Source organism: Fusarium subglutinans (genome assembly GCF_013396075.1).
Source record: "Fusarium subglutinans strain NRRL 66333 chromosome Unknown NRRL66333_c0000233, whole genome shotgun sequence".
In the NCBI taxonomy this organism is placed as follows: Eukaryota; Fungi; Ascomycota; class Sordariomycetes; order Hypocreales; family Nectriaceae; genus Fusarium; species Fusarium subglutinans.
In genome coordinates, this window is record NW_023502296.1 from 31,350 (window position 1) to 56,183 (window position 24,834).

General features: G+C 49.1%; 7 protein-coding genes across 7 annotated transcripts; 4 read left to right on the forward strand and 3 right to left on the reverse strand.

The window, feature by feature from the left end:
• Window positions 1-1,853: 1,853 nt before the first annotated feature.
• Window positions 1,854-2,740, forward strand: FSUBG_11770 (eukaryotic translation initiation factor 5A; the record flags this gene model as incomplete). The annotated part of the gene is made up of 4 exons (XM_036676488.1): window positions 1,854-1,877; window positions 2,115-2,381; window positions 2,484-2,616; window positions 2,670-2,740. The coding sequence occupies 4 exons, from the start codon at window positions 1,854-1,856 to the stop codon at window positions 2,738-2,740; spliced, it is 495 nt and encodes a 164-aa protein (XP_036532751.1).
• Window positions 2,741-3,507: 767 nt separating this feature from the next.
• Window positions 3,508-6,262, forward strand: FSUBG_11771 (uncharacterized protein; the record flags this gene model as incomplete). The annotated part of the gene is made up of 9 exons (XM_036676489.1): window positions 3,508-3,627; window positions 3,678-4,202; window positions 4,248-4,542; window positions 4,598-4,879; window positions 4,924-5,166; window positions 5,657-5,663; window positions 5,741-5,921; window positions 6,012-6,122; window positions 6,167-6,262. The coding sequence occupies 9 exons, from the start codon at window positions 3,508-3,510 to the stop codon at window positions 6,260-6,262; spliced, it is 1,860 nt and encodes a 619-aa protein (XP_036532752.1).
• Window positions 6,263-7,189: 927 nt separating this feature from the next.
• On the forward strand, window positions 7,190-8,191 carry FSUBG_11772 (YIP5-like protein; the record flags this gene model as incomplete). The annotated part of the gene is made up of 3 exons (XM_036676490.1): window positions 7,190-7,234; window positions 7,337-7,739; window positions 7,791-8,191. The coding sequence occupies 3 exons, from the start codon at window positions 7,190-7,192 to the stop codon at window positions 8,189-8,191; spliced, it is 849 nt and encodes a 282-aa protein (XP_036532753.1).
• A 188-nt stretch (window positions 8,192-8,379) lies between these two features.
• FSUBG_11773 (heat shock 67B2) lies at window positions 8,380-9,026 on the reverse strand (the record flags this gene model as incomplete). Its single annotated transcript, XM_036676491.1, has 2 exons — window positions 8,380-8,699; window positions 8,750-9,026. 2 exons carry the CDS (start codon window positions 9,024-9,026, stop codon window positions 8,380-8,382), a joined length of 597 nt encoding a protein of 198 aa, XP_036532754.1.
• Window positions 9,027-9,833: 807 nt separating this feature from the next.
• On the reverse strand, window positions 9,834-11,679 carry FSUBG_11774 (C-22 sterol desaturase; the record flags this gene model as incomplete). The annotated part of the gene is made up of 5 exons (XM_036676492.1): window positions 9,834-9,872; window positions 9,926-10,209; window positions 10,273-11,237; window positions 11,298-11,448; window positions 11,508-11,679. 5 exons carry the CDS (start codon window positions 11,677-11,679, stop codon window positions 9,834-9,836), a joined length of 1,611 nt encoding a protein of 536 aa, XP_036532755.1.
• A 4,077-nt stretch (window positions 11,680-15,756) lies between these two features.
• FSUBG_11775 (branched-chain alpha-ketoacid dehydrogenase kinase mitochondrial precursor) lies at window positions 15,757-18,122 on the forward strand (the record flags this gene model as incomplete). The annotated part of the gene is made up of 5 exons (XM_036676493.1): window positions 15,757-15,771; window positions 15,829-15,869; window positions 15,922-15,990; window positions 16,047-16,133; window positions 16,937-18,122. The coding sequence occupies 5 exons, from the start codon at window positions 15,757-15,759 to the stop codon at window positions 18,120-18,122; spliced, it is 1,398 nt and encodes a 465-aa protein (XP_036532756.1).
• Window positions 18,123-18,734: 612 nt separating this feature from the next.
• Window positions 18,735-24,178, reverse strand: FSUBG_11776 (chitin synthase; the record flags this gene model as incomplete). Its single annotated transcript, XM_036676494.1, has 3 exons — window positions 18,735-20,109; window positions 20,163-23,861; window positions 23,910-24,178. 3 exons carry the CDS (start codon window positions 24,176-24,178, stop codon window positions 18,735-18,737), a joined length of 5,343 nt encoding a protein of 1,780 aa, XP_036532757.1.
• Between the last annotated feature and the right edge of the window lie 656 nt (window positions 24,179-24,834).

Consider the following 24,834-nt stretch of genomic DNA (forward strand, 5'->3'; position numbering starts at 1 on the left):
TTCTCAAGCTATCAGTGAAGCTGAGCTGGGCGCAAAAGGGTCAGCTTGGCCAGCTTGCAACGCGAGGCTGTTGATAGCCATGAAATTGAAGGTGTCGAGTGAAAGCTGATTGGACACTTCAATCTGGGGATACTTCAACTCCAGCCTTGTGTGGCTGTGTGGGGCTCACTCCCATTTTGGCAAAGACACAGAATCTTGGCCAGTCGATAGATACTTGGTGGGTTGGATGCAAACCCACCCGGCCACATCGAAACTACAATCGCCCCAAGAAGATGCATAACCGGAAGACTATAACAACACAGTAGTCTGGTGATTCGTCCTTATGGTTAGCAGCACGAACCAGGGCCTACTGATCGTCGGCTCTCAGGTCCCCTTATTCTGAAATCGGAAATCGTCCTCGAAGCGCCACAATAGAGCAAACAGTGGAAGAATGGATAAAGTTGCAGCTTGTAGGCTGATACTTTGGTGTGGCTTGCATAGGTAGTCACCTGCGACCTACCTACGCTGTAGAGACTAAGGTACCCTTAGCTAGAGGAGGAAAGAAAACTTAGGACCCCGATCCTAATTGATAATGAGATTTAGGTGATATGGCCTAAGCTTAGGATAGCTTTTGTAGAATTTATTTTAACACCCTATCTCAAGGTCCGTTATTTTCTTGCCCCCAGAGGCTTAGCAATCTAGGCAATCTACCCGCCGATATAAAATGTGATTGCGTTTACTGTGCGACACTGCGATCGATGTCCATCCATGCCTTGCCCCATGCTTGCAAGGTGCTTGCAGTTCACCAAGACGATTTTGCTGGGACACCAGGTCTTGGGCACCAATGGCCACCTCAGGCTTGAGAGGGGAACCTGGAAGCAAGCCCCCAAAACTAAAAAAACATAGGATGGATTGCTCCCCGCGTGAGCAGTCGGCTTTCAGCCATTGAGTCCTGAAATTAGCATCAATGACCCCCTGCAGTCTTTGACACCTTGACGCAGTGATGGCTTGGGAATATGCGTGTCAGGTTGCTTCTTGGAATCTCTAGAGTGCTCTCATGACCTGCAGACCACCTCATTTTGAGTTCTGTTCGTTGACAGAGGTTGGGAGTTCAGTCTCAAATTGAATATTCGACCCAGGAAAAAAATCAATTCTGGCACGTGAATGGTCAGAGCAATGTTTACTCTGTCTTATTGACCCCGCCACCTCGACCTTTGCTGAGATGACCGATCGTCAAGGCGGTAACCTAAAGCTGCCATCAATTAACACTTCCTGGTGGCTTCCCGCTCCACCCCGCTCAGCCTTTCCAGCGGAACAGATGCCCTCGAGGCCCTGTAAGCAATAACCCCTCCACTGGTGTCCGTACAGTAGAACACAGTTCTGCGAGAGGAGGGGTCGAGTAGCTCACTGGCGAGGGGTGTTGTCGAGGGTCCATCTCGATGGACTGCCCCCCCCCTCGGCCACCGGAAAAAGGACAAAGGTTGGACGCCTTGAGTGCTTACAGGCTTCACGAGAGCTAAAACTGCCTGTGCTCTTCTTAATTTCTACCATGTGCTAGCTGGGCAAGATGGGCTACCATATCCACCGGCAGCGTCCGTCCATCCACAGGACCTAAGTAAAAACTACAGCCTGAAAATAGTGTCCACTGCTACGCCCTTTTACACCAATCAAAGACTTTAGAAAAAAACTTGTCGAGGGCCTCGCACCTTTTTCTTTGCCCCCTCCATCTCTTTTTCCTGAGTTTGGCCCTCTCCTCCTTCTTCTCTTCTCCATCCCACTATTAAGCACCACTCTCAGCTTTTTTTCCCCTACTCTCCTCCTCAACCTCACTCCTTTCTCCCCAAAGAACTCGACTTCTTGTCAATACCGTCAAAATGGCCGCCCCTAACGATGCTGAGGTGAGTTCACTTGCTCCTGCTGCTGCCTCTGTCGAGTCCCAGGCGCACGCGCCCACGAAATCTGCCCTTGCGCCCATTTTCGCCTGGAGATTGACACCCCGCATTGTGACCTATGCCCCACGATACAATACTGTTATTTGAATCGAGCTTCACAGGCCATTAAAACAGCCATCACCATCATATTATGTTAATATCTATCAAGAATTTTGCTAATTGCTCCTTTTAAACCTGGTACAGCATGAGATGACCTTCGATTCGGCCGATGCCGGTGCCTCTCTTACCTACCCTATGCAGTGCTCTGCTCTGCGTAAGAACGGTTTCGTCGTGATCAAGAACCGCCCTTGCAAGATCGTCGACATGTCCACCTCCAAGACCGGAAAGCACGGTCACGCCAAGGTCCATCTCGTTGCTACCGACATCTTCACTGGCAAGAAGTACGAGGATCTTTCTCCCTCTACTCACAACATGGACGTCCCCAACGTCTCTCGTCGCGAGTACCAGCTGGTGCGTGAACCCTTGCCCCGCTCCACAGAGGAACAACCCCTCTCCTCAGAATAGCAGACCCCCGGTCGTTTCCGCCACCAGCTCAACTAACATACATTCAAGCTCGACATCTCCGACGACGGTTTCCTCTCTCTCATGACCGATGACGGTGACACCAAGGACGATGTTCCTCTTCCCGACAACGAGGTTGGCCAGAAGATCACCAAGCTCTTCAAAGAGGAGGAGAAGGACACCAGTAAGTTGCTTTTATGGTCTTTATTCGACGAATTGCCTAACCATGCTTCTCAGACGTTATCGTTCTCACCTCCATGGGCGAGGAGTGCGCCATGGAAGCCAAGGAGGCCCCCAACCAGGGTTAAATCGCCTAACCTTTGATCCGCACCCTCTTTTAAATGGCACTTGGCCTCTGAGCTCCGCATTGAAAGATGATATGGGCTGGGGATTTTTGTTTTGATGAATGTTTGGCGCATCAATACTCATGGGCCATGGATTGGGCATTGCGCTGAAGGACTCTATCTGGACAGGATTGCCTCCCGGTTATGATATACGGCAATTCTGAGCACCTGAGCCTCGAGCTCAAAAAAATATTTTCCTTTGTTCCTAGCTCACACGCTGCACATGCCATCATGTCACGATACGTAGCGGCAATTTTATGAAGAAAAAATGGGAGAGCTTTGGAGTTGATCATGACTTGTTGATATTGAGTGACGTGATTTCTGTGAAGTCGTTAGGCAACGTGGTAACATCTGCTCAATACGGGTGCTTTGCGTAGGGCGAGACAGTATGACATATTGTATATGAACATACCTATGTTTGGACTTATAGTACAAACCTGCATTTATTGTTACGCAATCCATAAACCGCAACCCTGTGAGATGAAGTAAAAGATAATTGAATCTATTTTGATTCTCAAGTTGTGTACACAAGGCTTATGATTTCGCTCGCTACAAAGTGTACAACAGGATCCTACACATGCATATGGGTAAGTACTTACCTACACATATATTTTTAGCTCTAGCCGGTTTTTTTTTTTTTGACCGTCGCAAACCCGTAAGACCGGAGCTTGCAAACCCGTAGCAAAGACAACAACGGAAGCAAATACGAAATGCCATAACCAGTGCAAATTATGGACGAGAGGCGAGATCTTCGCAAGTTTCCCCGTGGGGAGAGATGTCCAGAATGTGGTGCTCGAAGATGGTATTTGGAGAGTGGTCTGCGCTTCTGTTCCAACGGACATCAAGTTGAGGTGTGTCTTGCATTATACTCTGGAAGACCCTGGACTGAAAATCATGTTAGGGATTCATTCAATTCGACATCGGTGATGATGTCGATGCTGGCCAGCTTGGTAAAAAGACAAAGAAAGACAAGGAGGTCAAGGAAAAAGAGCTGCGCCATCTCACGGGGCACGCAGGCAAGAATCTGTTTCTCGAATGTCTACAGCTAGTGCTGAGGCAGCAACTCCTTTGGCTCGTTCAGAGCAAAGGCCATCGAGAAGAGCTTGAGACTGTCGTGCGTGATCTATGGGATCTTCGTATTCGAGGTTCTGGGGCACTCCTGGCTGAGGAGGAAACACAACAAATGGGTGATGGCCTTGCGATATTCAGTTCGCAGCCTACAGGCACAGAGAAAGATGATGCGCCAAAGACGCAGGGCACAAGAGCTCGTAGCTGGAACTCAGAGGTCATCTCAGATTGGCCTGTACCGAGAATGATTGAAACCCTGGCCTTGTGCTATCTCGGATGCTTGTTGCTCAGGATACCTACCACGATTGGGGAGCTTTGTGCCTGGGCCAATTCTAGAAGAATGCCTTACAAACGATCAGTAAGTCACCCTCGAAATTCTATCACCTCAGCTAACAGATATCAGTACTACGATCTTCCCAAAGAAATGCAAGATCGACTGCCATCGGCTTATACCAGGGCCCTCAAATTACCCCTGCGCTCATCTCTCAGAGGCATCGACATGCACAATGCCGTGCTAGATCTCGCTCTCTCATATCATCACAACTATGGAATAATATTCCCAGCCATCAATGATACACCAACCATTGTGCATTTTGTCAGGCAACTTACTTTACCAGGCGAGTGCCCTCAAGACGCTGGCCACTCCTGTATTGACTGTTCTAGTGGAAACGCTCATCACAGCAAGAAGCATACTATCGGTGATGAAGTTCTCTTTTCAATTGCCCATTGAGCAGTCACGCCGATTTCATATAGACTATCCCGAGATTTTGCTCATGTCGGCTATTGTGGTTGCAGCGAAGCTGTGCTTTCCGTTAGCTCAACACGCCCCTTTTCTTCGCGCCGCTGGCACAGAGCAGAGTACCAGGTTCGATTGGAGAACATGGTTTAAAGGTGCCCAAGAATTAATAGAAGCATCTCAAACCCCTGTTAAGGAGCCCAGCTTCGATCAAGTTACCGCTGACCAAGTTACTTCAATGTCGACAGAGGAGCTTGACCAGTACTTTGCTCATATTGCGAGCACGATCGACAGGAAGAGTGGGTTTATCCCAGCGCATCAGTACAATACTAATGAATGAAAGATGATTCGGAAATCACCAGGTTATTTCCATCAGAGAAGGATCCTCCTCCAGAGGCTCCTCCAAGAGAAAATACAGAACAAGACAATGACCACAAGACGCGGAATATCCTTGGTCAAGCAATTACGGTAAGAGGAGAAGAGGGGTCAGAACAAGACGGGGAAACTCTGGCAGAACCAAGTTATGAAGCATTCCGTTCGGTCGAGGACCTTACAGAGACAGCGCTGGCATTGTATCAAGCTGCTGGTAAGTTATCACGCCTTTTCCAGATAATCTCTGAGCTGATCGGCCGTCAAGGTCACACATCAGGCTTATCGCTTGATGAAATAGTGCAATCAGTTTACATGTTAGAGCAAAAGATGATCTCGTGGCAATTGAAGAGACGCCGAGAAGAAGAGGAAGAATTCATTTGATCATATCAATAACATGGTCGATAATAAATGATACCACATTATTACTTACATCCAATACCTTAAAAGCTTCCATAAATCAGCGCATGACTGAGGGCGTTGGATCCACTCAAAGAAACGCTTCAGGAGCCAGCACGTGATCTTCTCCAACCTTAGGGCTTTCCTTCCTTTTTGAACTTGTTCGCCCCACCAATATTGCGCGCAGAAAGAAGACCGGCTTTCCAATCCTCACATCGTCACGTCACAAAAATCAGTAAAGAGTGAGTATACCCCTAACTATAGTCGCAAATAACGTCGATAGGCGTAAATACTGACTCTCCATGTAGTGCAGATGTAAGCCCAAGCCCGCCGTTTCCGAAAAATCGACCAAAATCGCCTCTTTTCCGGTGTGTACTAACAGAACCGTCCAGTTTCGTGAAGACCCTGACGGGCAAGACCATCACCCTCGAGGTCGAGTCCTCGGACACCATCGACAATGTCAAGTCCAAGATCCAGGACAAGGAGGGGATTCCCCCGGACCAACAGCGACTGATCTTCGCTGGTAAGCAGCTTGAGGATGGCCGAACTCTCTCCGACTACAACATCCAGAAGGTGCGTGCTGGGATCTGAAATGCGGTTGCGACTGAATTTGCAGGAAGATGATTCGGAAATGCTGGGAACATAAACTTACGCCTTGTACAGGAGTCCACCCTTCACCTTGTCCTCCGTCTCCGCGGTGGTATCATTGAGCCCTCGCTCAAGGCCCTTGCCTCCAAGTTCAACTGCGACAAGATGATCTGCCGCAAGTGCTACGTATGTCGAACCTGCCATTCCGCGACACACCTGATTCTAACCAGTATCAACAGGCTCGTCTCCCTCCCCGTGCCACCAACTGCCGCAAGCGCAAGTGTGGACACACCAACCAGCTCCGGCCCAAGAAGAAGCTCAAATAAACGATTACTCCATGGATGTGGCGTCTGGGATTTGGCATTTGGGGGTCGATGGCAAGGACAGAGGAGAGCTTCTTTTCTTTTGTTCACACGAGGCCGGTTGTTTTTTACATTAGCATGTGCAGCTCAGGCAATACATCCTAGATGATGCCCATATTGGCGATGTGCCGTGCCGCGAGGTGTTCCAGTCAGGCCCCTTCAAAAGAAATAAAAGCATTCACGCTTCGAGATGGTTATGTGCATGGAAATGAGTGAATGTGGGCAGTCTTGAGGTCAGCTATCGGGTTGACAGTACAACTCGTAGCTTACAGAGCTCCTGACAATTTGTTCTCACACTACTCCGCATTCCTCTGTTGATTCTGTCATGTAAATGTAACGCTTCTTCAATTCAAGAAATCTCCCTTACGATGGCTTACAGGGCTGTTTCATATCCACTGATACAGCCCTCAGGGGCTACAAATGTCCTAGCAGATACTTATAGTCATGATCTATAGCCAACCTATTCTGATCTACTTACTGATTACAGTATGTATTACCTCTATCTATTCCGAATATTCAGCCTATAAGACCTTGTCGGTGTGTTTTTATTTCCGTTGTGGCAAAGTATACCTAGGTATTGGAATAGGACAATTATAACCTTTGCAGACTGTAATCCTGCCCTGAGCTCGATAAAGTCGACAATCATGAAAGCGCCGGTTAATCCTCGGCTCAGAGCTCGACACGGTGCGCGTGCTCCTGAATTACGACAACTGCCAAACTGTCCCAATTAGAAGCTGACAGCGACCACTAAGAGCACCTCAACTTTACTCTCCCTTGTGACTTTGTCACTGCTGTTCATTTTCACCAAACACATTCATCAACTGCGAACGAGTCTTTCTTTTTATCCTTTCTAAGCTGCTATATTTAGATAGATACCTACCCAAGTTCACAATGTCTGGTTCCGGTTACGACGCCGTTGTCGATGTTGACGATGAGGTATGCCATGGCCCCTCTAGCTAGCTACCCTTTCAAGCTCAAAGCTGCAATCCGCAACATCTTTTCACAATGTCTCTTTGACTAAACTAATATGATGCTCAGGGCGACCTCGGACATACCGATCTTCAAGAAGACCTCGAGTTCCATACGTCCAACTTCAATGATACAAACCCCAACACCCGCAAACATCCCTCCACCGGCAGCGGTCTTCCTCCGCCAGCAACGGCCTCGACCGGCTCCGGCTCATCCAAGCGCTTCCTCTGGAGCATGAACTTTTATGCGCAATTCTTCGATGTCGACACCTCAGCTGTTCTGTCCCGTTGCTGGGCTGCTCTATTTCCCAGGGCCAACTTCCTCGACGTTCTAGAGGGCAACCCTGATCTTTACGGACCTTTCTGGATCGCCACCACGGTCATTTTGATCCTTTTCCTGGGCGGCACTATCAGCCAGTATATGTCGGATACGGGCAAGGGGCCATTCCTCTATGATTTCAAGCTCCTAAGTGGTATGTTTCATGTGATATTGGCTGGGAGTCACGCACTAACATAACAAACAGGCGCTGCTGGCCTCATCTATGGCTACACTCTCTTCATCCCTATGGCTCTCTTCCTCGCTCTCCGTTATTTCGGCAGCGAATCTGCCAATCTCCTCGAGTGCTGGGCTCTGTACGGCTACTCCAACCTAATCTGGGTCCCTGTTGCCCTCATCAGCTCGTCACCCATCTCCATACTCAACTGGGTCTTTGTTGGTATTGGTTTCGGAATCTCGGTTGCGTTCTTGTTGCGAAACCTTTACCCCGTACTCAGCGCCACGGATCGCCAGGTCAGCAAGGTCCTGCTGGTCGTTGTGGTGCTGCTACACGCTGGTCTGGCGCTTGCGATCAAGATCCTTTTCTTTGCTCACGGTAGCCCCGTGGCGAGCAAACCGGATGGGGGTAAGGATAGCCGAATGTTTTAGGAGGTGGTAGTAAATCGATGAGATTGAATGACACGTGTAAAGAGAATGTGTATTCCTAGGCCTCAATTGCGATTAAGGTATAGCCAAAAAAGGAGTCTCTGGGGAACCAGATCTTTGGGAATTGTTTGTACAATGAGTTAGAAGGCGCTTTTATTTGACCAACCATTCTGCCAATGAATGTCTGCATTTCATCCAGCTCTGTCTGTTGAATATCGCTTCTTTACCTTCTCAACTGGTCCTTTCTGGGCCTCCCAATCCAGCCAGCTGCCTGCATAGTCGCCGATCTTGTTCCAGCCAGCATAATAAGCTAGTTGCGCAGCCGCCCTCGCACGCACTCCTGCTTTGCAATAAAAGACAAGCTCCTTGTTCTTTGCCGGCCTCTGGAAGCCGTACATATCCTCAAAATCCTCGTCAGAGATATGGAAGCTCTGGGCTGCCGATGTGATAGGAATATTAATCGCACCGGGAATCTTGCCCGTCTCGAAAAGCTCGACTGGTTCTCGGACATCTGTTGCGCTTGTTAACTCGATTTCCCAATATGCCTAGAGGTGAACGTACCGATGAGGACTACATTGCCCGGGTCAGATTTCTCAACATGGTTCTTTATATCTTCAAAGCTCCATGGCTTGGGGTCCGGTGGGGCCTTGTCATCTATCGGTTTTGCTTTGGTTTGGGCTTTGGTAGCATAGCTTCTAGTAGACGGAAAGGGCTCAAAAGCTCGGGATGGTAGCGAGGGGCTTGCCGAGCGAGCTACAATTATGGAGATTGATCGAGCAGGTCGGAGGGCAGCGGGTGCGCGCGAGGCTGATGAGAAAAGAGCGCGACGGGACGCCATTCTGTATTAATGTACAGAGGTTTACTCCCAGGATAGTATCGGGGCGGGAAATGCGAATTCAGGTTCAGGATGGCGAATCGTGGACTACACCGAGCTAAGGTGACTGACTAAGAAGCTGGGGCCAGGGTAATGCAAGACACAATCAAATGAATGCCATGATGTTACAGAACTAATGAATCAACAGACGCTTCGTAATCACTAGTTCTGAAATCAACCGATAAGCGAAAGTCAACAAGACGCGGTTTTACTATTCAAACCTTCAAAGTGATGGCTGTTACATTAAAACCAACTTCAACACGCATAAGTTATAAGGTGGCCATCATGAATGTCTCATGCTGACCTAAGTTGGAGCCAACATCAAGTTACTTCACTCAACTCGGCCATCTGATCTGTTTTTGAGGTCTGTTGCTATTCGCTGTCCAAATGCCAGTTCCAATCATGGCAATCATCTCTATGACCTTGCGGTCCCAAATGCCCTCGGGCAGCTAACTATATACACCGAGAATAGGTATTAAAACTGTTATGCATCATGATTTTCCTTTGCGTCCACATTGAGCTGTTTTGCTGACTCTTCAAGCTTCATCTCCAGAGAATTTTTCTGTAGCTAAACGTCTGCCAACAGTTGATCTCTTGTTTTATCTTCGTCAGAAGTTTAAGCAATTCACAGCCATCTTCCTCGATCATTCTTTCGGCCTCCCTCATCAGATACACACGGGCTACAATTGCACCGCCCTGTGCATCAGGGATGCCGGAATCGTGTCGAACGGTCCGTATTGAATCTAGTGTCGACCGAGTTCCTGGTATCGTTCACCACTTCCTCTCCTCGAAGGTGAGGGGACAGTCGTCCTATTCCAAAGTCAGTCATTATCGCATTGTATTGCCCTCTAACGCGTACATACCATGGGGAAAATGGTGGCAAAGACCTTGATCTCCTCAGACTTAGGAGTTGCGTGATGCTTCCAGTCAAGCATGACTGAAGCCTTTCCGATCATGAGAGCCAGGTTCAGCTGAGCGTACACCTGTCCAAGGCAGTAGTGAGGTCCGGTACCGAAAACCAAGTAGTTCTTGGAACCCTTCTCCTCAGCATCGCCGCTGTAGTATCGTTCGGGGTCAAAGTGGCTGGGGTTGTCATAGACCTCGGGATCGTGGAGAGCCATGAAAGTGGTGGGGATCAACATTGAGCCTATTGAGGATTCGAATCAGTATCACGGCGAACAAAAATGCAATTGGAAGCTTCTCAACTTACCCTTGGGAACGGTGTAGTTCTCGGTCAGGGGGAAGGCCTTCTTGGTGACATAGGGAACCATGATGACAGGAGGGCGCCATCGAAGAAGCTCTCGGACAACAGCGCGAGTGTAAGTAAGAGATTCAAGTTGATCCATGGTGATAGGCGCGTTGGGGTCACCGTTGCGGACTTTGATGTTCTCCTCTCGGACACGGTCGAGGACGTCGGGTCGCTGGGCGGTAACCTGGAAGAGCCAAGTAGCGGCGCTGCTGGTGGCATCCTGAGAAGCGAAGAGGAAGGTGAAGATAGTCTGAGAGATTTCATAATCGTTGAACATGCGGAGAAGAGGAGTGGGCTTCTCGACGGCATGTCCCTCGCCCCTCTCCTCGGCCTCACGCCAGCGTTCAGACTGTATCATTGAGAGAACCCAGGCGTCCATGATGCAGGTAACTTCACCACCAGCAGCCATGCGAACCTTGCTTTTGGCGGCACACTTGGAGAACTCGGCCAAAACCATATCAGCGGCCTTTTTACCATACCAAGATTTGGTATAAGGAAGGATAACGGGGAGGTTGACAAGCTCGAGAGCAGCAGTGATGAGATAGTAATCCTCGGCGATCTTGGTGACAGCCTCGTCGGAAATGTAGTGACCAACAAAGGTACGGCAAGAGACAGCGCACATGACCTCGCGGAACTCATGCATGAAAGGGACAGGCTTGCCGCCGGCATCCTTAGTCATCTTGAGGAAATGCTTGAAGTAAGTGTTGTAAGCCTCCTCCTGGCCAGGGAGATAGCTCTCCAGGGCCTTGCGGGTGAAGAGACCGTTAAGACCCTTACGGAAATCAACGTGGGCCTTTCCGTCGAGGAATACCCAATTGTCATGTCCAAGAAGCTTGGGAGCAACGTCGACAACGGTGGGCTTAACATAGGCGGGTGAGTTAAAGACCTTGCGAGCCATATCACGAGTGGAAGCTATAACGACGAACCTAGCAATTCAATGTCAATAGAGCCGTTCCGCCATACTGAATCGCTCGTTCAGTACTTACTTGTGGAAGATAGAAACACAGCTCAGGGGACCGCTGCTCCACTTGGCATGATAACCGTCGAATCGAGGATCCATGGAGTCGAGGAATGGGCCGATGAAGGGAAGCTTCATGGCCGGGCCCTCGATAGGACCTTTCCTGATGATGTAGGCAACTGTTTGGGAGCTCTGGTTAGCAATGCGCTTTGGGTTACCGGATAACGGAATAACATACTCTGGTCATACGCAACGCAAAGAGCGATGAAAGTGAAAACCCAAGTCCATACGCCAGCGTTAGAAACAGCTTCGATAACATATTCGACCTGAGGAGGAAGAGCCACATTGGCGTATTTGGTGCCGGCCAGAACGGACGAGAAGCCGCTGGAGGTAGCGTTGACGGCCTCCATTTTGTTGAGAGCGGTGATATGCAACGGCAAGGAATCGAATCGGTCCAGTCGTTGAGATGAACCGCGCCGCAAGTCGAGTTGGAGCTCGCAGTCAGGCGAGATTATTGTGTCTGGTTGCTGAGTTTCTCACAACCAGTGGTACTGCGTGCGACTGAGGAGTACTATGAGAATGAAGGAGAGGAAAGGGACGGGAAGTAGGGGAGAGGGGGAGGTAAAGTAGGAGGAGGTTGTGTTTCTTTCCAGATACAGGAGGTACCTTCCCAAGGTTAGTAATTGCCCAGTCTTCCTGCCTACGCCGATGGCTGTGGAAGGTGCAGGCGCCTCCCGTCCACAGAGTCCGTTCCGCGTCTGTCAATCAATCAATGAAATCAGTGCTTGGCTTGTCATTTACAGGGAGTGGGCAGAGAAAAAAAAAATACATAAAAAGAGGGCCCTGGGGTCTCAAGGTCAAGCAAGGTACGGGCACTACGAGGCAAGGGACAGGGTGTGAACGATTAACGGGAGCGAATTCGCTAAGGGCGGAGATTTAAAGAGATGAAAGTGAAAGATATATATGTACACTGCTAGACCGTCTCTGCACTGAACAATCCAATGGCTAGCAGGAATGTCAGTAATTGCTTTCTGATGGTTGTAAACTGCTTTTTGTTCCTATTGCAAGCTTTGATGTGGCCTTGTGTCCCTAAAAGATGTTGTTAAACAGGGACAGATGAGATGCGAGGTAGAATTGCAGCGTGGTTGACTTGTTGGTGGGGGGGTCGGCTGCATGCCACACGTCTAGAGAGACGCCCTCCCAATTAACACAACCTTCCTTATGAGGCTTCAATAACGACCGTCTTGTTCGGTTGCCAGGAGAATAAATCTGAATGTAAGCTCAATAAAGACGTATAGACTAGCAACTCATCAATTGGGCCTTTCCAGATCTATATATCAAGAGAAAGAGGTACAAAAGAAAGATCGCATGTTTCCATGACTATTTCCTATCCTTTTTTTTTCACTGGGTCTTCATATCAAATTCCGTTCTTGGTGCTAATTTCTATCCTCCAATTCAAAATCTTCACCATAAAGCATCCTACCTTGGTTTAGTCTCCGACCGGCGAAGCCCCGACGATCCCGTAAAGGGTCTAATGTTGGCCTGTCGCATTTGCTTTATGAAACTAGAACTGGAAAAGCAGACCACTTTCTTTGCATTTCGTGGCTTTCGTGTAGGTATCATCATTTACCCGGAGTAACAACTTGACATGATTTGTTACTACGTACAGCCATTAGTATCCCAACCCATCTATACCAGCGCCATGTTGCTTGGTTTTTAGACAAAGACTCGTGACCTCTGGTTCACTTTCACCTACCATAACAAAAACTAGGCCACCTACTACCGCAATGTCTTGCTTGTTCGCTTGTCTTTGAAGCTCCACCAGCCTTGATCGTAATCGTATGTACGCCATAGACAGCCCTAGCATAATGTTTACCGCCTTCGCCTTGTTCCGCATCTTCCGTCGCAGATCTAAGCGGGCCCTAGCCTGATATTCGGGACAGCACTGGGGATATTTCATCGTAAGTTTCCTCTTCAGCCTCATTGTATACTTATTACATGGTTGAAGTTTGTGTCATTGAGCTGCTTGTTCGTTTGATACAGAGCTGTTGGCGAGTTTATCGGGGAAATCCGGTTAGCAATGGCCATCGGGCGACTCGTCGTGTATGAGGCGTTAAACGCAAGCCTGTTACTACCTTTGACAGGGGCATTAAGTAAATCATACCTCGAAACTTTTGTCTGAGTTTCCGTCTGCTTAGAAGTTCGTGTGTACCTCATAGTTGGTGGCGGTCCTAGCTGTTCTCCATTGCTATAGTTTTGAGGCTGAACATCGCGACTTCTGGTCTCCCGAACTCCCACGTGGTCATCAGCATATCCCAGGGCCTCTTGGTACGCCCGGGGAGAGTCTTAAAGTCGGTTTCGCTAGAACCTTACTCCTCCTTAAGTCTGTGTATCTACTACACAGTATAGGGGTAGGTTAAAAGCCAATGCCTGTCCATTCGCGTGGAAATCGTAGATTGGTTATTGGTTATATAACCACCAACACATACAGTATGCCATGGATCAAGTATGTACTCGCTATCCGTATGGTAACCGTTAATAAGAAGCAAACATCACCGTCAGATTTATACATACATATGTACATACCACAGTACAACCCTGGGGTTTACTCACACCCACTCTGATACATCATTACCCTATTGGCCTAGCTACCTTATAAGTCCAGGGACAAAACCAATCAATGGTCGCTGACAAAGACTCATTTCCAGGGTCCACCCTTAGCTCGATCGTCAGAGTTCCACACTGACGAACGGTTCGCTATTAATACGACGTATTCGTTTACCTGGAAACAATTCGGGATTACGCTCCTGTCGAGTCACGCTGTTCCTTCGTAGATCAACGAATACATGTTTAAAAGCACACGATTGTATTTTATCTCGCCTTGAGGGTGAACAGCAGACGAGGAGTTGTTCTCAAAGAATGGCGTATGGAACTTGTGTGGGTGATTTAGTCAGAATTCTACTTGTAGGATGTGCGTCAGCAAGACACATTTCTGGTGTCAAATTCGTTTTCAATTACGAATATGACAATAATTACGGAGTACGGAGTACTGCCTAGGTACTCCGTAGGTGGTCGTAACCTGTCAACCACTCAAACACTGACCATATGTAAGTAAAGCTTTGCAGTGTCGTTTATGCATCTGGAATCCTTGCTCAACACCAGGCCTCATTCATTTCACCTTGAGTCACTGTACCCGAATACGAATGCGACTCTGTTGGCCGTTGTGTCAGACTGCAACTCTTCAACACGGCAACAATCTGCTCCCCAGCCCAGCGTCGAAAGAGTTGATTTGCCCATAAACAACTGTTTTTCCTATAAAGCTCCTGACCAAGTCCATACTTAGCAGTGTATATTGCCCACGTGATTACCCTTCCATCATGACAACTCGAGAAGCCAAGAAACTCGCTAGACCTGCAGACAGATAAGCTTATCACAGGCTTATTTTGATCCAGTTTTGCTTCCCTTATCTATCATCGACGTCACTTGCCGAAGAAGAGTTTCTGACAAGCGGGTTTCCGCTAAAGGTGGGGGATCGTCAGGATCGTGTGGGGCATCCATTCCAAACTGCCTACCCTATAATGGGGCTTCGGTTTTATGAGGTTTGTAAATTCTGCTTTTAACAAACATTGATGCAGTTTAGATCCAAGCTTTCGGGGTTTTTAGTCTTCAAGCTTATGGTAGTGTTTTTTTCTTCTTCTTTCTTTTTGGTTTACTTATCTCCACACTCACACCTTTAGACTAGGTCTGTTGGAGGCTGGACGTTTCCATCCCTTATCAAACATCATCAAGTGTTGGCACATCCCCTAGTGAATACAACTTTGTGTTAGTTGTCCCGAGAGCTCATGATCCGTCTTGATATTTGCAACCCTTGGCTCCATGACGCCTTTTTGGAGAGAATTGGAAGGACCAGTATCGATGTCCGTGTAGATATCCAAGTTATGCAATGCACGATATTCTCATCAGTGCCACGTTTCACTCCTCCACTGTGCGGCCACCTAATCCTCTTACAAAGGTCACTCGAGACTCTTGTCAAAAGAAACAGTCCTGAGATCTCAATCATGAAATCGTCTACTGTGCTTTATCTTCCCCAAAACACGTCATAGCTGTCAGATATTTGCCGGCTGCGTCATGACCGTGATGAGTGAGATCTGTATTTACCCTACAACAGTCGAGAACCGCCGTACAGCAGTCTCTCCACCACGAGAGATACCGGAATGGGCAGCTGGAAAGGAGGGTGATTCATTGGTATCTAACAAGCTGCGATAGTGGATTCTGTCGCACTTACACCACGTAGTTCCGCGTGTGCCTGCTTTCGAAACGCTGTAAAGCAGGGCACTCTGCGTCGTAAAGGATGGGTCGTGGTCACGCTTCAGCCCGACTTATAGCGAGTATAAGTGGCAGCATTCGCAGCCATCTGAACTTAGAAGCTCCATACCTACACAACCATCCTCAAAAAACAACACATCCATCACTCAACCAAACTCACCATGCCTTCCTACATCGTATGCATCACCTCCACCATTTATCATATTCTGTCATCAACTGACGATCTCTCATAGGTTACCTGCAAGGACGACGCGTCCGACGATCAGGTCAAGTCGTACGTACCAGCTCGAAAGAACATTCACTCATGTGAAATTAACAGTCGATAGTGCCAAACAGCACGCCATTGACCAGGGCGGCAAGATCACCCACGAGTACAGTCTCATCAAGGGCTTCGCGTAAGTTAACCTCGTGTGATAGAGAATTATACGGTCGTAACTGACAAAGATCATAGTGTTCAGTACGATGACGACAAGATCCAAACGCTTGAGAACCACGAGCACGTCAAGGCAGTCGAGCCCGATGGCGAGATGAAGACCCAGTAATTGAATGGGAAACAAGTGATGCATACGGAGAGGCCATCGGTATCCATACATAGATTATCACAAGCTCTACTGCATCGGCGTCAGGGAATATAATCATTAAACTGGCTTCTATCGAAAAGTTATGCATTAGCCGTGGTTTCTTGAAACACACCAAGTCTGGCATTTCAATACAGAGCCCTCTTGTAGTAGTAAGATGACCATCATGACGGCAACATTGAACCCAAGGCCTCTGACGCTTGGCGGGGGACTGACTCGGTGACGTATGCCCGTCACCCCGCAATTGTGAGCCGTGTGATAAGCGATAAGCCGGCCGCAAGCGCTTCAGGTGGCAGCTCTCAGCTCCACCCGGACCGTTGAAGAGTCATCCGCCTCGGGGACATTTACCGGTCTGTCCAGCTTCTACAGATCAGCTCCGTACTTTCTAATATCAACGACGCTATTTCCAAGAGGAGTGCGAAAACAAGACTTTTACTAAACACACCATAATGCTGCAATGATTACTTCTTCAACCAGGTTAATAAGGCGGCGAGGGCCTGCCGCCTCTACTATTCTTCGATCATGGTCCTACTACACCTCACATCGATGCTTGTCTCAATGGAGGGGCCCTAGACAATCGCATCGGGGTCATGAAAGCATACGGAACCGGCTGGTGACGAGACGGGGTTTGCACTCCGCAAAAGTGTCGGATGATGAGATTGCGACCCTGGCTCGACAACATCAACATCCTCTGTGTCTCGCAGACCTTGTGAGGTTTGTCTAGCTCCCCTTTTAGCTACTGACAATACCTGACAATCTATAGACACGGTCGGCCTCCTCTATCCTCTAAGTCTCTCCTCTCATCCGCAAATTTTGCCCTATCTCTTCTGCCCGTGCGCCTCGCCCATCGTATTCAGGCGCTTCGAAACCTCCCTTACATCGTCGTTGCGAACCCGAACATCTCACGTATATACAACAACTACCTCCATTCTTTATCAATACTCCTTCCATACTGGCACGCGACCCGTGAAGGACGACCAATCTCGACTCTCGAAGACGAGATACGCTTTACAAATGTACTGGCCGAGCTCGTTGCGACACACACCGATACTATTCCCATTCTTGCAAAGGGCTTCCTTGAATGTCGACGATATATATCTCCCGAAGAGGTAACGAAATTCCTCGACCAGCACCTCCGCGCTCGAATCGGTACGCGCCTCATTGCCGAGCAGCATATTGCACTACATTTCAGTTCTCAGCCGCACTTTGACCCCAATGCTAGTCCAACACCGTGCCCTGATGATCCCTCGTACATTGGAGTCATCGACACAGCTCTTCGCCCCGCACAAATAGTAGAGTCATGTGCTGGCTTCGTCGCTGATATATGTGAGCTTCGATATGGCGTCCGGCCTCTTCTCTATATTCATGGCGAGCCAGACACCACATTCGCATTTGTCCCCATGCACCTCGAGTACATAGTTACTGAACTGCTGAAGAATGCATTCCGTGCTACAATTGAGAACAAGTCTAACGAGCCTGTAATCGTCACGATCGCACCAGAGCCTGCCTTGACCGAAGAACCCTCGACAGCATCTTGGTCAAATTCATCGACCAAAAACAGCGATTCGCCCTCAAAGGACAGCCGAAACAACAATAACGATGCGATAGTCCCTCTCGATGATAATGCTCCAGGAGTGACGATTCGTATTCGCGATCGTGGTGGCGGGATTCCACCGGAAGTCAGCCCGAATATCTGGTCGTACTCGTTCACCACCTTCTCCGATGACATGGATGACTTCCCAGGAGATGGAAACGGTGGCGACGGTCTCAGTGCGATATCAACTGCCAGCACCGGTGGTAGTTCCATTGCCGGGTTAGGATACGGACTACCTCTGAGCAGAGCATACGCCGAGTACTTTGGAGGTGGCATTGCGGTCCAGAGCCTATATGGCTGGGGAACGGATGTATACCTACGATTAAAGGGCGTTGGAAATCTGGGTAAGAAGTAGTCGAGGCAAATAGCATTTGGTCTTGGATATCTAAGTCACATGAGAAGTTATGGTTGAGTAATGAGATAAAGCGGACAGATAAAGAACATGATTACAAAACGAGGGCGACACCAGAACGACCGATAGAATCAGACGAGTGAACGATGTAGCATAAAGGGAATTTGGGCTGAGAGGAGAATATTCACCGGGCAGAGTCAAGTTAGGTACTGACATTATGATTTTCGAAGATGAAATGTAAGCGAAACAAGCGGGCATGTTAAAAGACTTGATAGCAGGTAGGATTAAAAAGATGAGATATGAACCATTAGTGGTCCCAGCCAGCCATTCATTAAGAAATAATAACATTTTTCAAAATCAGCCAGTAAAAGCTTTCCAAGGAACTACTCCCATATCTGCCCAGTAATAAGAAAAATCATATCTAACGCCTGCCGGTATTCTCACTTCCTCATTTTTGAACAGCCATATTTCCACCATGCTTTGACTGCGCCAGCAACTCTATCTAAGATCGGGATAGGCTATCGCTGTGACACTGTATGAACCCAGTATAAGGTATGTACCCAAGATTAGAGTATAAAAATAGTTATAAATCCTTCATTTCCCTCCAGATGCAAATTACATGTTCTCCAGCTCATGGTCGATCTGTCGATCCATAAATGTTCGGCGTTCACCAACAAGCTCGGTCTGAAGACGCTGCTCTACTAGAGCGCGGACTTGCTTCTTGGTCACAGTGTCCAGGTCAACCTCGCACAGAACTGAGCGGATAGACTCTACGATAGCCATGTCGTTGGGCCCAGCGTGGCCATGCTGGAAGTCGAACGATGACTGCGATCGCATGGCATCCGGCATGGGAGATCGAGCACCACTGCTGAAGCCCAGAGCAGTGCCAGATCGGCTATGTCCACCGCCAGTGGCGGGCGAAAGATTGGCCTGACCACGGAGGTTACCCACGCTGGGATGTTGGCCAGGGTAGTCCTGGTATGGCGACTGGCTGCGCATATCATGAACACCTGTGCCCATAGACATCATAGACTGTCGATGCTGCATGGGAGAATCTTGGAAGCCCATGGTTGATGTGCGACCGTTGTTGAAGGCGGGAGACTGAGGAGGCATGTAGGTGTTACGGCCAGGCATGCCAGTCAAGACAGAGCCCTGAGGCCCAGCAGAGTACACAGACTTGATCTCATCAAGTTCATAGTTGTCACCATAGGAATAGTCGGTCTTCTCTTGGTATCCACCACGACGTCCAGGAAGGTTATTAGCTAGAGCGTAGTCATCCCAACGCTGCAGAGGAATAGAGCGAGGGTCGAAGCCTTCATCATCAACAGCGACGACCTGCTTGTTGCCCTTCTCTCCAATGACGATACGGGTGTTACCCCACGAGAAGTTATCCTGGTTCCAGAAAGAGTAAAGGGGAAGGATGAAGGAGTAGATGGGGAAAGCAAGGAGGTAAATAATCATCCATCCAATGTGCTGCCACTGCCTCTTGAGAATAAAGATAAGGGCCTGGAGACCATAAACAGCAGCAATCATAGCAATTGAGATGTATGGAATGGGTCCAGAGCCGGTAGCCAGAATGTAGATAAGGTAACCAATGTAGACGCAGGTCGAGGGGAGAATGATGGTACCACAAAGATCAATAAACACAACGAAGCGCATACTGAAACAGCAGAAACCACAGAGCTCCTTCAGTTGCATAAGTTCAACAAGATTGTGAATGGTCGAGTTAATCCATCGTCGACGTTGAGACAACAGAACACTCCATGACTCGGGGGCAGCAGTCTTACACTGGGCATCGGGAATGAACTTGTAGGACATCTCAGGGAAGTACTTGGTCATCAGGGTGGTAAGATAACGATCCTCGCCCAGAGACAGAAGGTTCTTCTTGTGGAGGGTGTCCACATCACAAACACTGTAGTCCTTGATAACAGCATCAGAAATGATGAGAGGCTTGCCCTTGTCAACACTTCGGAGACGGTACATGGTGAAACTAAGGGAGATTAGCTATTGTCACAACGGGAGAGGTAGGGTTAATAAACATACCATCCAGGCAAACAAGTAACGCTACCAAACAGAGATTCGAAGGCCTTTGCAAGATGATGAGAGATGAAGTATTCGTAAACCTGGATCATAGTCCACCAAGTCTTTTCGTCGTTCTCCAGGGTAGTTTCACCACAAATACCAGCAATCTTGGCGTTGTGGGCACAAGCAGCAACAAGACGGTTGAGCGAGTCTTCCTCGACACAGGTATCGGCATCGACCATGAGAAGGTACTCATAAAGCTCAGGATCCACACCAATGATATTGTTAACCTGATGGAACATTTCAAGCTCGAGGGGAGACATGGGTGATCGGTGATGGACACGGTTGAGGAAGCTCATTAGGAGAATCTGAGAATCACGCTTGCCACGGTTACCAGGCTTGGCCTTTGACTGCTCAGACTCCTTTCCAACTTTGACGACGACGATGTAGGGAACAACGTTGCCCTCAAACTCGTAGAGGCCAGAGTAAACCTTGCCGTAGTTGAGTTGCTCACTGCTAGAGCCGACGGACTTGAAAGGGAGCGCAGGAGGATCAACCTTGGGATCAACACCAAGAATGTCGAGAACGATCTTGGGAGTGGGACGATCATTACCTTGACCAACGACGACACCATCGCAAATGACACAGATGAGCTTGCGCTTGTTATCGTACTGGAGGGCAGTCAATGAATCGAGAGCCTTTCGAAGAGAATCTTCACCCTCGGTGTAGACAGGCACTTGGCAGATGACAAACTTATCCTGGGGTGAGGGACGTCGCTTGGATCCGAATTGAAGGGCAGCAAGGAACTTGACGGCGGTGACGATGCAAATGATGACAGCGAAAGCCAGAAGAAGGTAGTTGTTGACCTGGCATCGTGGTGAATCACGGAAATCAAGGATACCCTTATACGCAATATTTTGAATGCACTGCCAACTGTTCTTAAGGTTGGCACTGACAGTCTCGTTCTTTGCGTTGGCGATGAGCAGATCGAGATCCTTCTTGATGTTGGTTCCAGGGCTGTTCTTCCAAAGGTCTACCATGTCTTCGTTAAGGAACTTGTACGAATCGAAGTTGTCGTTGACGTCGAGGGTATGTAAGTAATCAGTGAGATCATACACCTCGTTGCCATAGGTAGCCCACATGTGTTGTTCATTTTCACCCTCGTTCTTGACCTTGCTCTTCTTCCAAACAAGATTGCCATGGTAGTATTCCTTGATCTTGGGCTGGAACTTCTTCCAGTACCAGTAGGGATCATGAAGCGCACTGGTACGATCACGGGTATAAAAGCCGGAAGTGTGCTGGGCCAGGGGATTGGTGATGGTGTCGTTGAAGGTGAGCTGAGTCGTCTCCTTGATCCCAAGGCCTCTGCAGGCCGTGTTCAGGGGAGGCATGAAGTAGTCATCCATGACCATACCAGAAAGAGGTAGCATGTTGGACTTCGTGACCTTGATACTGGTATCACTGTGCTGTTGTTGCCAGAAATCGGTGATGTCGTAGACCTTTCCGTGAATGGCCACCCAGAAGGCCTTTTCGTCCTCTGCGTGACTAGCAACCTCCTTGACATTCCATGCCTTGTTTGCATTGGGGCACAAAAGCTTTCCGAAACCGATAATCCAGAAAACGACCATGCCATTAATAAGAATAATCAGGAAGAAGAGAACGAACTTCTCACGCCAAGCCATGCGAACATCGGGTCGTCGCATACGGCCAATGAACTTGAGCAGAGGCGAAGGAATCCAGAAAGTCAGGGCCCAAACCAGAGCAATCCATGCTCGACGACCGAAAGGCAAAGGCTTGGACTCGATCTTCTTGTTCTTGGCAAGTTCACCATCTAAGATTCCGGTGAATTCACCATCCTCATTATAATAGACTTGGCCCTTGTATGTGTCACCCTTGGTACCGAGACCGTAATCACCAGTGGTCTGGACGTTGCGCATAGCTGAGGGGGCAATTGAGGGTGCTGATTGGGGGTTGAGATTCTGATGCTGGTTCAAGGTAACCTGGCTCATGTTGCCTTGGCTGAAGTTGCGAGTGTGCATCAGCTGATCATTGCTTCCATTCAAGCTGTTGTCCATGGCAGGGGGGGGGAAGAAACCGCTGCCATTGGGAGGGTTAGCCGAATAACTTGTGTCAAAGCCAGAGGTGAAAGGATTTTGGCCCACGCTCTGAAGACTGTGAGCGGGCTTGATATCAAGCATGGTCTCTGCCTCCCACCAAGGACCTTCGCGAACCCAGATTCGCTCCTTGCCAATGAAGACTTCGCCATTGCTCCATCCTCTCTCGAGCATCCAGGTCTCGATGCCGTCTTTGCCATCCTTGCAACCGAGAGCGCCGTATCGGCCAACGAATTCGTCGACGTCGAAGTCAGCTGTGTAATCAAGGTTGCGGTTACGGCGGTTAGCCCACTCGGGAAGTCTCCATGAGCGAAGCTGGCGGGAGACTGTGCCAGCTGACCATGCCGAAGTAATGGCAGGGAGAGTAGCCAAGTTGGCAGGCGAGTCATCCGTAGGATGGAGCGAAAGATGGAACCAAGTACGGCTGGCGCTCAGAAGTGCAGGCAGATCGAAACGACCTGCGCGACCAAGGCTGATTCCTTCACCCTCGACAGGAAACAACAGCTTCTTCACAAAACTGTCATCTTCAGATCCGTATGCAACCTTTTCCAGAATGACCTCCCGCTTCTCGAGATCATGTTGGCGGTCCCTTCCCTGGGGGCCAGTCATGATGCCCAGATCAGGTGCGACATCAGAAACGGCTTGCTGCATCTCACGAACCACAGAAGATCCAACGGGGTGGACCTCAACACCATCCTCAATCATCTCAGCGTTGATTCCAATAGTATCATCGAAAATAGTACGCATAGCTAGAGCCCGGCCGATAGAAGGCTCGGGGACTTCCACAACAGTGATTGAGACGGTATCACCATCCTCGTTAGAGGTGGGAGTACGCACACCGCGGCCATCGATGGACTCGTCACCATCTCGAATGCGAAGCATCTGAGCAGCAATAGCACTGTTGGCCTTTGAAATCACCCAGTCGACAAGAGCCTCGTACAAACCACCAACGAGTGTTCGACGGTCTTCAGTGCTCAGTTGCTGCATGAGCACCTCTGGTTCCATGCCAAGAAGACCACTGACATCCTCGCAAATCTCCTCAAAATCGTCTGAGTCGGCATCGTAGTCGAGAGTGTTCCCGAGCTTGAGCAGACCGGCAAGCGTGGAAATGAAGTTACGGTGGGCAGAACCCTTGATGCCAATCTCTTTCAGAGCTTGGCGGAAGTCATCGGCCGCAGCACCATCGTCGGCGGTGATCAGGTAGGAAGGCGGCTCATAGGTGCCGGAGCGAGCCAGTAGAGCATACGCTGAAGGGGATTTGAGGCCTAGGAATTCTCGTTCGGCGGGTGTCGATGCTGATGTAAGGAGGTAATAAAAGACATCAAATGCACGGTAGCCAGCCTCGGCGGGGATATTGAGCAATCCGTTCTCAGTGTCAATGCCACCTTGAGATAAAGCGAGCGACGCGCCTGTAACATTTCCTCCCAAACTCAAGGTCAGTGTAACGCCGAGAGCGATCTGTCGTGGAGCGGAAGCATTGTAGGGAGTAACACATCGGAGGAACGGTTGTAAAGCTTCCAGAGACTTATAGATGGAAGCAGGAATGGCGAAGGGGAAAGTGTTGAGGAAAGGAACGAGCAATGAAGGAGTCGACTGGTGAAGTGATCTGTACAATGTTAGAATGATGGAACATAATCGTTTTGAAGAAACCTACCCCAAGATCACACAGCCGTCCTCAGCACGGCGTCTAGCATGTTCCCATGCTCGAGCAGCGAGAGTAGCATCAACAGTAGCCCCAGCCTGAGCAGCTGTAAGCCATGTATTGACAACTAGACTGGTGCTGGTATCGAGTTGATAGGGCTGAGAAGACAGGTAGATGTTGTGGATGGCGTTCAGGAGAGTTGTGGTAGACACCTGGGCGGCTTGAGGACCACCACCCAGTGCCTCTGAAGCCATCGAGTACATGGACATTCGGCTGGCCATGATAAATGACGGTGATGCCCTCGATGGGGACGATCACAGGTTATTGCACGTTGCGATGTGGATGTTGTACACTGTACTTGATTCAACGGCCGAGTTTAAGTGCAACTGAGCAGACTTTGGAAGGGTATTACGTCCGAGGAACGACAGACGGGTAGCAATTAGAAGTATGAGCGAATGAATAGACCAGAGGTCAGCTGAAAGCAATTGAATGCGGCTTAGAGGCTTAGAGTGAGTTTGTCGAATGATGAGATGAAGGTTTCGGTCGCTGGGCAACGCCGCCCTCCTTTTCGGCTGATCGAATGAAGAAGTATCACGGCCTGGGCGGCTGTGAGTACTAATGCAAGGAGGTTTTTGGTCGGGTCAAGGCTGTAAATTATTAAGTAGCGATTGATTGATATAAAAGAGACACAGCCAAAGCGAGTGAGGCCGGTCAGTTGAAGCTGGAGAGAAAGCCAAGGCAAAGGGAAATGGACAAGACACAAACGCTCTCGAGAGAAGGCTCCCCAAGAGTTGAAGAAACGACTGGGTCTTGTGCTGGACTTGGCTGGGCTGGGCTGGGCTGGGGAGGTAGAGGTAGTAAGCCGAGTAGCGAGTAGAGAGGATGAGCTTGTCCCGTACCTTAGGTACTGCACTCTAGTCCCGTAGTAGCGTGCCCC